At 29.7% G+C, this 16,102-nt stretch overlaps 2 protein-coding genes across 2 annotated transcripts; one reads left to right on the forward strand and one right to left on the reverse strand.

Moving 5' to 3' along the window:
• Positions 1–8,757: 8,757 nt before the first annotated feature.
• Positions 8,758–11,262, forward strand: LOC112699173 (WAT1-related protein At4g28040). The gene is made up of 7 exons (XM_025751690.3): positions 8,758–9,498; positions 9,581–9,652; positions 9,754–9,870; positions 9,961–10,201; positions 10,290–10,448; positions 10,516–10,664; positions 10,756–11,262. Exons 1-7 carry the CDS (start codon positions 9,317–9,319, stop codon positions 10,961–10,963), a joined length of 1,128 nt encoding a protein of 375 aa, XP_025607475.1. The 5' UTR covers positions 8,758–9,316; the 3' UTR covers positions 10,964–11,262.
• A 1,860-nt stretch (positions 11,263–13,122) lies between these two features.
• On the reverse strand, positions 13,123–15,362 carry LOC112699189 (tetraspanin-8). Its single transcript, XM_025751691.3, has 2 exons — positions 14,408–15,362; positions 13,123–13,679 (listed from the first exon to the last, which is right to left on the reverse strand). Exons 1-2 carry the CDS (start codon positions 14,912–14,914, stop codon positions 13,383–13,385), a joined length of 804 nt encoding a protein of 267 aa, XP_025607476.1. The 5' UTR covers positions 14,915–15,362; the 3' UTR covers positions 13,123–13,382.
• Positions 15,363–16,102: the final 740 nt, after the last annotated feature.

The raw sequence follows: 16,102 nt of genomic DNA on the forward strand, positions 1-16,102 counted from the left end.
TGTCAGTGTCTCAAATTTTATTTTTAATATATATTTTTAAAATAAGCTTAAAAATAGTATATATTATTAAAAAAATATTAAAAATAATTAAAAAATAATTTATATTTTATATATATGTCGTATCTTATTATAAAAATTTTAAATTTGCGTATCTGTATATCCCGTATCCATAACAGTATCTGTACAGCATAGAGTGAAACATAAAAATTAGAAAAACTTATTCATATATAATGACACATAAAACAAATATTTAGTAATTTTTAAAAAAGTATATAGTTAATGAAATGCAAATTTTTATTTTCTATTTTTATTATCTTCATCACGAACAATTTTTATTTTATTAGAAATAAAATTAATTTTTAACAACAAAACTATTTTTGTTTCCTTATTAATTTTTTGACAACCAAATAAACTATATGAATTCATGTACATTTATTTAATGGTTTAATTACTTTGTTAGTCCTATAATTTCGCAAAATTTTTAATTAGGTCCATGTATTTTTTTTGCTTTCAATTGAGTTCTTGCACTAAATTTTTTTTAATTGGGTCTTTATACTTTTTTTTTTATTTGGATCTTTATACCAAATTTTTTTAGTTAAATCGTTATAAAATTAAGTCAATTACTATCAAAAGAGATCTAATTAAAAAAAAATTTAGTACAAAATCTAATTTAAAAAAATTATAAAAATTTAATTAAAAATTTTACTAAATTATAAAAACTAATTACTGCGTTTATAGAAATAGAATTTGCGGTAATATGTAATGTATTTTGGTTGTCAAACAACAAGAGTGGTGGGTCATGGACGAGCGCAAGAGATATAAAGAAACTTCGACACATGTTTAGAATCCATATGAGTTCCCAAGTAGTACCTGCAAAAACGTAGTACTCAACTTTAATTGAAGTACGAGTACTAATAGTTTGTTTTAGGGTTATCAAATGGGCTAATTTGACTTATTTAGGTTTGTTCCGTTAGATTTATAAGTTAAATAGATTGGTTCGTTTAAATTTATTTTATTTGTAGAATTTTTTTGCTCAAACCTTTTATGACCAGTCTGATTTATGAGTTAAATAGGTTAGCCCATTTAATTTAATTTTTATTTTTTAAAAAATATTTTGATAAAAATATTATTTTTAAGTAAAAAAATTTTAAAAAATATTTTTTTTAATTAATGAGTTAGATTTTTGGATCGGATAAAAAAAAATATCAATTAAAAATACTATTTTTTTATGTAAAAAAAATAAACAAAACACTGGTTTAGCATGCGGAATAATTCGAAATTTAAATAGATTTAATTATAAATACAAAATCTGCCCATTTAAACCATTTTAACAGCCCTAATACTTTGTTTCTTAGTTTTTGTAAGATATCAACAAATCACTCAAGAAAAAAAAAAAACAATATCTGATTAAAAATGATGAATGTTGGGATTGGGCCCAATTAAAATCACTAACAAAATGATCTTCTAAGGTTGAATCATCAAATTCTAAAAGAAAATAAAAGACAAAGAAAAAAGAAGAACTCTATATCATTTGAGCTATTTTTGTCTTAGGCCAAAAGTGATGACTTATCCAATATTCGAAAACCCTAAATAAAAATGCACAATATACGATGTTTGTCCCCAATATTTAGTGGTGCTATCGTCTTCACATGCATGCAGACTGCAGAGTCTATAGAGCTTGCAGAAACTAATGGGGACCGTGCTCAGCTCCATTCAATTAATCACGTAAAAACGACTCGCATATTCGTTTTGATTCTAAGAATTATACCATCTATATGTGTGTACTTTATTAAGCTTAGTGTTATCCATAATAACGAGATGCTTAACAATAATAATAAGATATATGTATCAAAATCCTTCCTTTTATTTGGCAAGTGATAACACTTGAAAAATAGGATTAACAGATGGAGAGGTTGAAGCGTTGAAGTATCGTTCAAGAAAATATAGATTAGTGGCGATTACCATCTTCTGTTTCTATGGTAGTGACAGTACTGGTATATTATATATTATTTATTTATAAATTTTGTTAAGTAATCAATAATCAATCAATTAACTATCAGTTAACTTGTTATTAATTAATAATTTTATTTTTTTTTAAATATGAAATTAATAATTATTAATTATAATTATTTAAAATTAGTTGGTTAAAAATTTTTTATTTATATTTTTTTAATTTATTATGTATGATAAGTATTCGGAATTATTGGTATTTGTATAAGTTTAACGATAAATATTAGCAGACTGTGTGATCATTGTTTGATATAATATATAATGGGTTTTGTTAAATAGATAATGATTTTTGAATATTAAGATAATAATCTCCACACATAGAGAATTGAACATTCAGTCATTATTAACTGTGTATGATTAAATTAAATAAAAAAATAATAATTTAATTAAAAATAATGAATATAATTATCTATATACCTATTAAATTGATGAACATCTAACATATTCATTGTTTACATTATTTAGTATTTTTATTGTCTACCTATATTTTTTTATATATAAAACATGATCTCATGCATGTATTTAATTAATAAGAAAATTAAGTGTGTGAAATGGTTTAGCTGCAAAGATGCTTAAACCTCTTTAAAATTGTGCAAGTTGTGATAGGTAGGTAAAAGGTCATGTCTGATTTGAATCGAAAAATGTTAGAGACTAATCAAAATTATTATTTTTTATTATTAATATTTAAAAATATAAAATAAAATATTATTAAATTATTAAAAAAAATTAAATTAATAACTAAAAATAATAAATTTTGATAATTTTTTAGTATTTCTCTATTTAAACCAGATATCTCTGTTAGCTCGTGCTAAATCATGATCTTCTTCATAATCTATTGTTCACCTTTCAAATAAAAAATAGGTACAAGATAGATACATAACATCCAATGAATTAGAAATAGCAAAGACTAATCAAAACACAAACACTTGTTATGAGTAGAAACTTCTAGTACTAGTATATATATACAAATTAACGCTGTAGGCATGTGCAATATTGTAGGAGTTTGTGCTTATTTAGGGTGGCTCGTGAACTAAATACACACTGGTCCAGTTGTCTTTGTCTGACATGTAATGTGAAATGAACAACACATCAATTATCTCGCCCCCACTTTCCATCCATATTAGCGTGCAAATTCTATTATCTACTTAAATGAAAATCTAATCTTTTGGTTTATCATGCATAAACGGAAATAAATTTTCTCATATTCTTCAAAGGCTAATACTTTTTAACAATATTAATTAATACTTAATTAATATTTTATTTTTATATTATTACAATTTAAAATTTAGAATTTAATTTTTAAAATTTATTATTTAAAATTTAAAGAATTTTATTAATCAAAAATAATAAATTTTATTAATTATATAACATTATTCAAAAAATCATCTCAGCCAATCATATGAAATATAAATTTTATCATTAAATTATATATAATTCGTCTATGCTAAAGTATAGTATATTTAATTTTATCAAAAGTTAATAATAAAATTAAAATATACAGTATAATCAAGATAAGGGAAATGGGTTATCTATTTTTAACGGTCAAAACGAACTTAACTCACAATTCAAGCACAACCACGTAATTATTAGGGACGTGCTCTACCACTGAACTAATAGTTCGTCGTGTGGGCCTCTCGCTAAAATTCGTTATGCCAAAAGCGAGAAAAATTTCATCTCTCTCTTTCTTTCTCTTTTTTTTAGTCCCAACTTATTAAGTATATTTTTTATAGAGAAAGTAAAAAGATAAAATTTAAGCAAAATAAACACTTATCAATTAATATTATACAAAAAATCTATTATTATAATATAATGAATATTATATTAAAAAAATTTATATTCAAATTGAAAAATTGAATATTATATTAATTGATAAAACTGAATAAAATAACTCTAAACTTCTGAAGACATACCAAAAATAATAAGTCTTATCGTTAAGGTAAAATTTTATGTTTTTATAATAATAATAAAATTATTCAAAAATAAAATAATTTTCTTTTTATATTCAAAATTCGAATAAACACTAAAAATATATGGATTTTCAATCCTTATTTCCTTAATTAAGAATGGCGTGTATGCACCACTAGTTTTTTACTCACCGAAAAATAAATTCAAACAGGTAATAAAAGTTAATTGTTCAATAAATAGATACTCCAAAATTTATGTTTAGTGATCCAAAAGTTTGGATCTCTATCTTGCAATGAAAAATTTTGCTTCCGTTAATTGTTGGTGAAGTTATATAGCCTTAAAATATTAATGACAAGACTAACCAAAGTGGCGTTCATTCATGCTCATCCTTGTGGTCACGGTGCACCCTACCTGTTTTGTTTCTTTCTTGAGGAAAAGATGAAGTAGAAGTAGTAATCATTTTGTTGTATGGAATTGATCCTTTTCCACATTTAAAGAACTTATGATTATTGGAATATTTAATGAATGTAATTTATTTTTATAAAACTTTTTTAAGATTTTTTTTGTGTATATTGTTTGATGAATAAAGATCTCATTCTTTGTATACTCGATCTGCAGGTCGAGACAAAATATAGTCTTTTCAAGATCTTTTATCTCAAATTCTTCTTTTAAAGCTTTTATAATTATTGGAATCTCTTCAAGAATTCCAATGATATTTAAATCATCAACGTACACAGCAATTATAATGAATCCAGATGCAGATTTCTTTATGAAAACAAATGGATAAATATCATCATTCTTAAATCCATTTTTGGCCAGATACTCAGTAAGACGATTATACCACATTCGTCCAGATTACTTTAGATCGTATAAAAATCTTTACAATTTGACTGAGTATAACCCCTATGAATATTCATTGGATGGTTTAGATATCTTTAGTCCTTCAGGGGCCTTAATATAGATATCCCGATCTAATGAGCCGTATAAATAGGGTGTTACTACATCCATTAAATGCATATGCAGTTTATGATATGCAGATAAACTGACCAAATAACGCAATGTTATCGCATCCACTACAAGGGAATACGTTTTTTCATAATTTATATCGAGTCTTTGTGAAAAATCTTGTGCTACAAGTCGAGCTTTGTAGCGTACAACTTCATTTTTCTCATTTCATTTTCTCACAAATACTCATTGGTATCCAACAGATTTTACATCTTCTGGTATAAGGACTACATGTCCGAAGATTTCACGTTTTGCAAGTGAGTCTATCTCAACCTTCATGGCTTCTTCCCATTTTGGCCAATCATTCTTTTGTCGACATTCTTCAACTGATCTTAGCTCAAGATCCTTACTTTCATGCATGATATTTAATGCCACATTATATGCAAATATTTTATTAATAATTGTCTTATTTCGTTCCCATTTATCTCCTGTAAAGGCATAATTTATCGAGATCTCGTCATTTTCATAATTTGTAGGTACCTGAATGTCTTCTGGCGTTAAAATTATATCAGAATTTTAGACAACTGCAGGTGTCTTTATTATGTCTTTTTCAACATGAATAATTTTTACCTCTTTTCTCTTTCGAGAATTTTTGTCTTTTGAACTGACAGGCCTACCATGCTTCTGGCGTGTATTTGCTTCGGTGACAATTTGTCCAACTGGGACAACAATTCAAATTGGGGGCATTTTTTGCTGGTATATAAGACTTGGTTATCCTCTTTGTATCGGAAAATACATCAGGCAATTCATTTGCTATTCTTCAAATGTATAATCTTTTGAACTTCTAGTTCACATTGCTCTGATTGAGAATCTAAATACATCAAGGATGATGCATTTCAATTAAGTTCCTTTTTAGGAAGCTTATTCTCTCCTCCTAAAATGTTAGAAATTTTGATTCATCAAAATGACAATCCGCAAATTGGGCTTTAAATACATCCCCATTTTGTATCTCAAGATACCTTATTATAGAAGGAGAATCATATCCAACATATATCCCATATTTTCTTTGGGATCCCATTTTGGTGCGATTAGGTGGTGCAATGGGAACATATATTGTACATCCGAATATTCTTAAATAGGAAATATTTGGCTGCTGGCCAAAAGCTAATTGCATAGGAGAGAACTAATGATAACTCGTTGGCCTCAAACGAATAAGTGCTGCGGCATGTAAAATAGCATGTCCCCAAGCCGACATTGGGAGATTTATTCTCATAAGTAAGGGTCTAGCAATTAATTGGAGGCATTTAATAAGTGATTCTGCTAACCCATTTTGTGTGTGAACATGAGCTACTAAATGTTCAACACTTATTCTATTAGCCATACAATAAGCATCAAATGCTTGAGAAGTAAATTCACCTGCATTATCAAGACAAATTGCTTTTATTGAATTTTCTGAAAACAGTGCTTTTAATCGAATCATTTGAGCCAGTAATCTCGCAAACGTCAGGTTATGAGAAGACAATAAGCACACATATGACCATCTCGAAGATGCGTCAGGACCATAAAATATCTTAAAGATCTACATGGTGGATGAATAGGTCTACATATATCACCTTGAGTTCTTTCTAAGAATTCAGAAGACTCAAATCCAATCTTTACTGGTGATGGCCTTAAAATTAACTTCCCTTGAGAACATGCAGCACAACAAAATTCACTAGATTTAAGAATCTTCTGGTTCTTTAGTGAATGTTCATGGGAGTTTTCAATAATTCTCTGTATCATGATTGTTTTCGAATGACCCAATCGGTCGTGCCAAGTTATGAATTCATTTGGGTTAGTAAACTTCTAGTTTACAATGGCATGTGATTCAATTGTACTAATTCTAGTATAATACAACCCAGATGAAAGTGAGGGTAATTTTTCTAATATAATCTTTTTATTTAAATCATGAGTTGTGATATACAAGTACTCATAATTTCTCTCATTCATTGTTTCAATATGATATCCATTTCGACAAATATCTTTAAAACTCAACAAGTTCCTCACAGACTTGGTAGATAATATTGCATTATTATTATGAATTTTGTTCCTCCAAGAAACAAAATTATAGTTCTTTTGGAGCCTTCTATCACATTGCCCGAGCCAATAATAGCATTAACATATTCTTCTTTTGGCACAAGATGGGTAAAATATATATCACTTTTAAGAATAGTGTGTGAACTTGTACTATCCGCAAGGTAAATATCTTCAGAATATGTCCTTACCATTTTTCTTCAAAGACAAATAATAATAATAATAAAATGAGTAAAAGTACATGCACAGTGAAATTATTCACATGAATACTCAACAAACACACATATTAAACTATTCTATCATTGATCAAATAGCCAATATTTCCTGTAGGATCCTCAAAAAAATTAGATACGTCATAATGAGTGGTGAAATTTTCATCATTTGAAACAAAATTTGTTTCCTTTTCTTTGTCATCATTTTTCAATGATGCTTGATAAAGATCAACTAGGTGCCTTGGGATACGACAAGTGCGTGACCAATGACCATTTCCACCACAACAGAAGCATTTATCCTCAGTTGATTTACTTTACCCATTGTTTCTTTCTTTATCCCACTTCTTGTGAGATCCTTTCTTGTGAATATAATTATTCTTCCTTCCATAATTTTTCTTATTACTAAAATCTTGCCATTACCTCTTTTGGGTAATGATTTGCCGCATTTATTTCAGGAAATGGAGCGGCGCTAGCTGGACGCGCTTCATGATTCCTTAGAAGTAATTCATTGTTGCGTTAAGTAACAAGAAGGCAAGAAATTAACTCAAAATATTTTTTAAATCCTTTTTCTCGATACCGCTGCTGGAGGAGCACATTCGAGATAAAGAAGATCGAAAAAGTTTTCTCTAGCATATCGGGTTTGAGGAAGTATCACCATCTTTTAATTTGATGATTATACCTTTATTCAAGGTCTTTTCACAGATCTGCAGGATCTTTTAATGTAAAATATTTATTTTTCAATCCTTCGTCAAGATGACGACGAAGGAAAATCATGACCTTGGCTTTATCCTTTTGGGATACATTATTTTTAACCTTAATGGTATCTCCAAGATCCATTGAATCAAGATGAATTTTAGCATCAGGTATCCATGATGAATAATTATTTCCAGATATATCAAGAGCATTAAGTTCAAGATGAGAGAGTTTCGACATAATAAAAATTTATTACCTGGAATCTTCTAAAATTTGATTAGAGTCTCGTGCTGATAACGTATTGTAAAATAAATAAATAAATAAATAAATAAAGAAGAGGTAATAAATATAAAATAAAAAATATAATTAGATAATAATATTCACCACAATTATTATCTCAATATAATAGAGATAATTAATATATTTATTAATATTATATATAAAAAATGAGAGAAAAGAGTATTCAAAATATTTATAAAATAAAAAAAGAAAAAATTATATTAGTAATATAAAAAAAAAAGATTGTTGTTGTTATTAATGTGTAATATCTAAACCTCTTATTTATATATATGAAAAAGTTTCTTTTCAAGCTATTATTAAATATATTCTATTTTGAGAATATTGAATCGTCCATCATAAATCGACATCCACCTTATCATCCTTATCACAACAATATAACCTTGAAATATTAATGACAAGACTAACCCAAGTGACGTTCATTCATGCTCACTCTTGTGGTCACGGTGCACCCTACCTCTTGTTTTTTTCTTTAGGAAAAGATGAAGTAGAAGTAGTAATCATTTTGTTGTACGCTAAGAACTGCCACCGTATATATAGTGACATTAGCTTATACATAATACATAATACTAATTATTAATTAATTAATTAATAACACCCTCCAACATGCCAAGTAACAGATGATGAGGCTGGATTATATCGTTGAGTTGTGTCCTAACCCGGTGGCTCCATGATGACGTGGACACAGACGTGCAGATCCTGTCTTCTTGATGAAAACTTTGATTGGTTTTCTTCGGCAATATTCACCTATCATTTTTTTGTACTATATCTCATTAATATAGTTTTGTCACTTAGCCCATAGAAAACACATGATTCACCATGAAGAGCATAATAATAATTTCGATAGTACTAAAATTAAAAAGATAAAAAAAAAATATTCTACTTAAACAATCAAAATTTATCTTATTTAATATTTATTTATTATAAAATATATTAAATAAAGTCAAAACTAATAAATTTTAGTATTTTTTACTAATATTTACGATCCTATCTTTCTCACTAGAACCTTCCTCTACATACACTCTTAACTTGATTGGTGCTGTTTTGTCCTTGCCATGATTTCGAATCTCCGCATACATATCTTTGAACCATAGAACCTACCTTATCTTTCATTCACCTACCGTGTATCTTTATATATTAATCATTATAAGTGCTAACTGAACAATCTGTGTTGAAAGAAAATGGGTGTTTTGGATGAGAATCTTCCTGCACTGGCTATGATGGGGTTGCAGTTTCATTATGCAGCGCTTGCAATTTTCACCAGAGCTGCTCTGTTAGAAGGTTTGAGTCCAACCGTCTTTGTTGTTTATAGACAAGCCATTGCTACCTTAGCTTTGGCTCCTATGGTCTTCTCCCCTAAGCGGTAACAAGTAACAACTACTCATCATAATTATATATGTTCAGCTTAATTGCTAGATCTCTTCTTCTCATGTTCTTTGTATCAGGATACAATCTTTCAAAACTTCACTGAGATCACCAAAGAGCTTCTTCTTGATGTTTGCTACCTCTCTTGTTGGGTATATATATATATCATGTTGTTGGTTTAGGTTATTTAATTGAATAACGATCTATAATAATATACTCTTTAAGTCTTAAAGGTTGATTTTTGCACTTGCAGAGTAACAGCTAATCAGAATGCATATTTTCAAGGTCTATTCTATGCTTCTTCTACAGCAGCAACTGCAATGAGTAATCTCATACCTGCTTTAACTTTTGTCATAGCAACAATTGTTGGGTATAATTGCTTTATCTTCTCTAGTTATTATCCAGCATGCACCACTTCAGTGCAATAACAAAGAGCATATTTTGTTTATTGATGAGTCAGATTTGAGAAAATTGATCTGAAAAGCATGAGAAGTAGTGCAAAAATAATAGGAACAGTTTGCTGCGTGAGTGGAGCATTAACCATGGCTCTGGTGAAAGGACATAAGCTCTTAAACATGGACTACTTTCCTCATAATGCTGCCAAACACATCCTCACTGCTGCTGATGATGACACGTGGCTTCTTGGCTGCCTATTGCTCTTAGCAAGTAGTGTTTTCTGGTCTTCTTGGATTATCATGCAGGTAATAAAATCTCTAATCATTATTAATTACTGTACATGAATGAAAATGGGACTTATTATTATAGCTTGAAACCAACACAAACAAACAGGTACCAATTTCTTCAAGCTGCCCAGACCATTTGTTATCAACCTTTTGGATGTGTTTATTTGCGGCGGTTCAATCAGCCATATTTGCACTAGTCTATGAACATGATCTAAAACCATGGAGTTTGCATTCTGGCCTAGAATTTTCATGCTGCCTATATGCTGTAAGTCACACCCTAACATCCTTATACGTTACCAATTAAATCAAACTAAATTATTTTTTATGTGTAGGGAATTGGAATAGCTGTTAGCTTCTTGGTTCAAACATGGTGTATATCAGAAAGAGGTCCTCTGTACTGTGCAATGTTCAACCCTCTAGCAACAGTCATCACAGCTTTCATTTCTACTACATTCTTACAGGAACAGCTTTATGTTGGAAGGTATGTGTTAATATCATTAAAAACTCTTATTGTTTGAATAAAATTTCTCTAAGAACACAATAATTGAAGCTAAGGTAAACTTGAGTTTCAGCTTGATAGGAGCAATTGGAGTGATTGTTGGTTTATATATTGTGTTATGGGGCAAAGCCAAAGAGTATGAAGGGGTGAAGCAGAAGACACCAGATTCAAGTTTGGAGGAAGGTGATGATGATAATGTAATAACAAGAAGTTGTAGTAGTAAGATAGATCTGGAAGAACCACTTCTGTCAGATAAATCAGAAAGCAAGATACAACCGTGATTATGATACAAGATTAATCAAGTAACAGTTTTGATGATGAATTTTGATCTGGAGAAGCTTAAACAGAAACTACTTCCTTTCATCAAATTTTCTAAGGCAGAGAATCTGGACACCAAAGAAAAATCAAGATTATTACCTGAAAAATGGTAACTATTATATATTATAGATTAGTAGCAGTAATGTATTATTAGATAAAAGCTATTCTTCTTTTCTTCTTAGAAATCGGAATTTTTGCAAAAATAAACAATGATTTATTTGGTTTATAATAGAAATAATAGCTATTTTCTTTGATAAACAAATTCAAGATTTTATTATTATTATTTTGGTCTGAAAACAAATTCAAGATTATCACTTGAACATTTTTAATTAAAATGTGATGATGAATAATGAGTCAGCACCAAAAAGAGATTGTGATAATAATAATATTATAATAATGAACTAGGAAAGAGAAAAGCCTATCTAGTTTTCACCAGATTTGGGCTTGGGCTATTTTTTTAGTCAATTTTTTTTCGAACCATTAGAACGTATAATATGTACACCTTGAACTTTTTTTGTATATCACATATCAATTAATTAAGTTGGGTTGGTTTAGTTGTTTACAATTCGCTTAAGTAAGTGTTTGAGGGGCTCAAATTTAGAGGGATGGATATTGTAGGAAAAAAAAAAAAACATCATTACAATTATGAGCTTTTGGATAAACAGATTTCATTGAAGGACAATTAAAGCAACGGCTGGTTATACGAGTAAATATAGGTAAAATACATATAAGGTGCTTACCAAAACACCAAAAAAACTACATATAAGGTATACGGAATTTTTATTTTAATGTTTTGGTTTTATCAAAGGGGCTACATGTACAGATAAGAAAAATTTCTAATCCTACATTTCGTGTCAAATTTTATTTTAACTTTACTTTGTTCTTAACCTTTTTTGTAAAATGCTTTCTAACTTAAGGTGTTCTTTTTTTCAAAACAAAAGAGTGCATATTGTTCCTAAAGTAAGTCTGAAAACGAAGAGGAACCAATGTGAAGAAAATGTAATTGTGTATAGAATTGAACCATTCGAATTGAAATGAAGAGTAGCAGCTCCAATCTATTTATACAATGCTAAAGTCATGCTGCACTACTACTCAGCAGTAACCACTTTTAGCTAACTTGACATAAAGCAACTCTAACTACGCTGGCTAATTTTGATTGCACTGTTCTTGATTCTTGATTTCAGACTTTATACACTCAAATAGTTCCCCTACCTATTCAAATATATATGTTTTTTAATCCAAAATTGATGTCCCTTAGTATGTAAAAAATTATCATTTTACATATAAATTAGTCACTCTTATATATATTTAAATACAAAATATATATTACAAATATATGAAATAACATAAATATATTAATAAATACATAATAACTGATTTAATCACTGTTTTTTACTATATACATAATATTTTTTTAAAAAATGGTTACTTAATTATTTCTTCTAAGAAGAAAACAAAAAGCCATACAGATGAATAATAAAATAAATAAATAAAATGGGTAATGTATATCTCTTTCAAATGAGCATGTGCAGACAAAAAAACATGCTGTAGGACCATGACAACCACTAAGCCTAGCTTCACTCATTAACGGCTGGACACTAGCTCATTATAGATTTCTCTTATCTAATTGTGATTTGGGAAGAGTGATCGGTGATTTGGTGGTGAACTTATATAAGGGTGGCTTTAAGTTTTAACATTACTATATATATATATATATAAGAAAAAGAAAAAGTGAGTTAACCCACTTTTATATCTTTGGTTTGGTTTGGTTAATATCTTTGTATCCCCTATACACGAACTCTCTACTATTTTCTTATCTAAAAGATTGATCAGTTACAGTGATGTTAATTGTTAACCATCAATAATTAAGAAGAAATTATTTGATATATCCATTAATTGATAATTGACTCTTTTGCCACCGAGTTTGTAGTTACTTCTAAAGTAAAAACTGGTGTTGAAGGAGACAATCACCGAGTCATACCTCACTCATTAGTCATTACTGATTCCCTTATCTAACTATTGACCAATTGCCATTAGACTAGGCGCATCAATAATTAAGTAGATCTGACTGTTGATGCAAGATATATACGAAGGATAAAAAGAATTGTAACCAGAGATAATCTAATATAATAGATAAACATCCATTAAATCACAAGTGATCAAACTGAGAATAGAAAAACAAGATGAAAATAATATCCAGATAATTACAAAATTAAAGGAAGCTAAGGTAGAGTACTAAGCAATAAGTGCAATAAAGAGCAGGGCAATTTACAATGAAACTGTACTGTACTTAACTGCATAAAAGCCAGACCATAAACCAAATAATGTCTAACTTGATCATCATCTCTGCATTAGTTAATAAGAATGAATATAGTGATGAGGTTAATATGACTTCCAATTATCCCTTCTGTTGTTCCTGAATGCACAACATCCAATGGAGTAGACAATGATGAGAATGATTAGGAATATAATGTTGACAACAGCTACTGTCTTCCAATCAGTCTTAATGTTTTGCAATAATCCAGCTTTACATGAATTGCAATTGAAGCACAAAACGCTTGGATCATTATTCCAAGCATCACAGTCAGGATCGGTGTAAGTTGCATTTTGTGGTTTGTTCCATTCAGTAGGACTTTGATAGGTGAAATTGCATGCATCTGATGGCTTGCAACATCCAGACTGCAAATAATAATAATAATAATAATAATAATAAGATTAAAGTCTTAAAGATATCTATGCATTGAGTTAAGCTGCATTCATTTGAGAAGAAAATAATTGAATTTTTCAAGGGGATGCATGATAGGAACTGATCAAGTGGGAGTGGGGCATGCAACCATCTCATCTCACTATGAACTCGTCACTCATCTTAGAACATAATCCAATTTATTAAAAATTTCAATTACAATTTACTAACTATATATACTATGAAAAAAAAATAGGAAAGGAAAATTAAAAGAGGAGTAGACATAAGCAATGCTACTCTGAATCAAAGTTTATTTATTGATTTATGGGCAGCAAAAACAGAAAAGTTAATTAACTTTTTGGCATCCATTACCCACAAAAAAATTAGTAGAAAAGAGACCTGAAAAGTTCTGACACAAAAAGCATCGAAAAATGAGCATAACACAGCCTTTCCATTTCAGAAGAGGAAAGCCAATTGGAAATAAAGAGTTAAGAGAGCATCTTTTTGGAAAAAGAAACTTTGACTACTTAGGAACTCTCATCCATGACACTTCCGCCTTGACTCTCTTAGGATTATACTAGTCAAACCCCAAACTCAGCTTTAACCATAAATTAAATTTGAAATTGCAGCGAATAGAAGTGTAATTCCAAACCAGATCTACAATCAACATGCATGACAAACCCTAATTGAAATCGAGAAATGAAAAATGAAAAAGAGAATTGACCTGAAGCGCCGTTAACTTTTCAGAGTAGAACTGTTGAAGAGTGTCGTTCAAGAAGCGTGATTTGAAATCAGAGCAGAGTTTCCCAGATTGCAAGCAGCTCTTGATTTTGTTCCAAGTCTTAGTGTTGTTAACCCTCTTCTGCAACCAATTGGAGTAATCTCCGAGCTTGTACTCCTTGTAGCCCCTTCCAGAAACGACCTGACCGGCACCCTTGTTGGTGACCACAAAGGCGAAGATGGTGAAGGCGAAGACGAGCACAATGAGGACAAACATGACGAGCAGGTAGAGCCATAAGAGCCACGTGACGCGGCAACAGGCCCCGATGAGTCCCGCGAGGGAGACGAGGAGGAGGAAGACGCCGAGGGCGATGACGGGACGTTCCAACCAGCGCTCGCAGTCGGTGTTTGCCTGCTTGCTGAGCCAGACCCCGGTGACGAGGATTGGGATGGAGAGAAGCAGGGTCAGGAAATTCAGAATGCCGATCAAGTTGTTGCTTAACCGAACCATCTTCTTGTGATGATGTATCAAGAGGTGGATACTGGATAGTGATAAGAATGACGTTGTTTTGTTTATATAGAAATAGAATTACAAGAGTGGTTTTCTTTGAATCAATCAATGACATGGAGGAAATTGCCAAGAAGGCAAAAACTTAGCTTAATTTCATTTCAATTTTTCTTTCACACTCTCTGAAACGCCATTTACGTTACACGTGGAGTACCATACGCGTTTGTTGATGAGTAATAACGAGACGGCACGATTTTTATGTGATGAGTTCCAATGTTTTTTTTTATGTAGTAATTTATTGATTAATAATAAAATAGTCATTAATTTATCAGTTTAAAAAATATTAGTAGTTACTATGGCATTTGGCGGTGGTCACGGCTGTTGAAAATGCCAAAGGGGTTGAGGGGTCAGGTTTTGGTGGTGTTTGTACTATTAATTAGCGTTTTCATGTAAGCTTTGGGACAAATTTAGCTAATGGCTATTAATAATTGGAAAAGTATCTACGTACACGTTTTCAAGGACGAGTCTGCTCCTCTAAAATTCAACTAGCCTTCAACAATGATCATCAATTCATCATCACAAGGGTACAAATTATTTAACTTGCGTAGGTGATAAGTGACCACGACTTTTTGTCAATAGCTTTCAACTTTTCTGCGTTTTTACTTCCCTATTGACTATTGTATGGAAATGAGTAGTAGAAATGGAAAGTTCTGAATATCCCAAAGACCTAGAAAGTTATTTATGGTAGAATAGGTGAGCAACTCCTATGCCTAACCACGGCATCATTTATTAAGAAAGGTAGGGGTAAAACTAGACTAATTTTATATGATTATATTATATGCATATTAAACTCAGCTATTAAAATTAATTATTAATTAATATTATAAAATATATATATTAAAAATAAATTAAATTATATATTTATTTATATATAAATATATTAATAATTAATTTTAATATATAAATAATATTTTTAAATTTTATCAAGATCTATATAGTTAAAAATAATAATTTAATTAGTTCTAAAAAGATATTATTTTATTTTAAATATCTCAGAAACTATTTTATTTCCTAAAAATTGATTTCTAACGAATTAGCTCCTAAAATACTTTTTCGACAACAAAGACAATAGCAATGATAGAGTACAAAATTAAAGTACCACATACTAATTAAAAAATGCTTTTTAATTTT

This window comes from Arachis hypogaea, chromosome 1 (genome assembly GCF_003086295.3).
Source record: "Arachis hypogaea cultivar Tifrunner chromosome 1, arahy.Tifrunner.gnm2.J5K5, whole genome shotgun sequence".
NCBI classification, from domain to species: Eukaryota; Viridiplantae; Streptophyta; class Magnoliopsida; order Fabales; family Fabaceae; genus Arachis; species Arachis hypogaea.

Bases quoted from the DNA above. Each gene is read 5' to 3' on its own strand.
- LOC112699189 (XM_025751691.3), bottom strand. From the start codon at position 14,914: ATGGTTCGGTTAAGCAACAACTTGATCGGCATTCTGAATTTCCTGACC. The intron at 13,680-14,407 runs GTCAATTCTCTT...TATTATTTGCAG, and splicing joins AAAAGTTAACGGCGCTTCAG to TCTGGATGTTGCAAGCCATC.
- LOC112699173 (XM_025751690.3), top strand. From the start codon at position 9,317: ATGGGTGTTTTGGATGAGAATCTTCCTGCACTGGCTATGATGGGGTTG. The intron at 9,653-9,753 runs GTATATATATAT...TTGCACTTGCAG, and splicing joins TTTGCTACCTCTCTTGTTGG to AGTAACAGCTAATCAGAATG. The intron at 10,202-10,289 runs GTAATAAAATCT...ACAAACAAACAG, and splicing joins CTTCTTGGATTATCATGCAG to GTACCAATTTCTTCAAGCTG.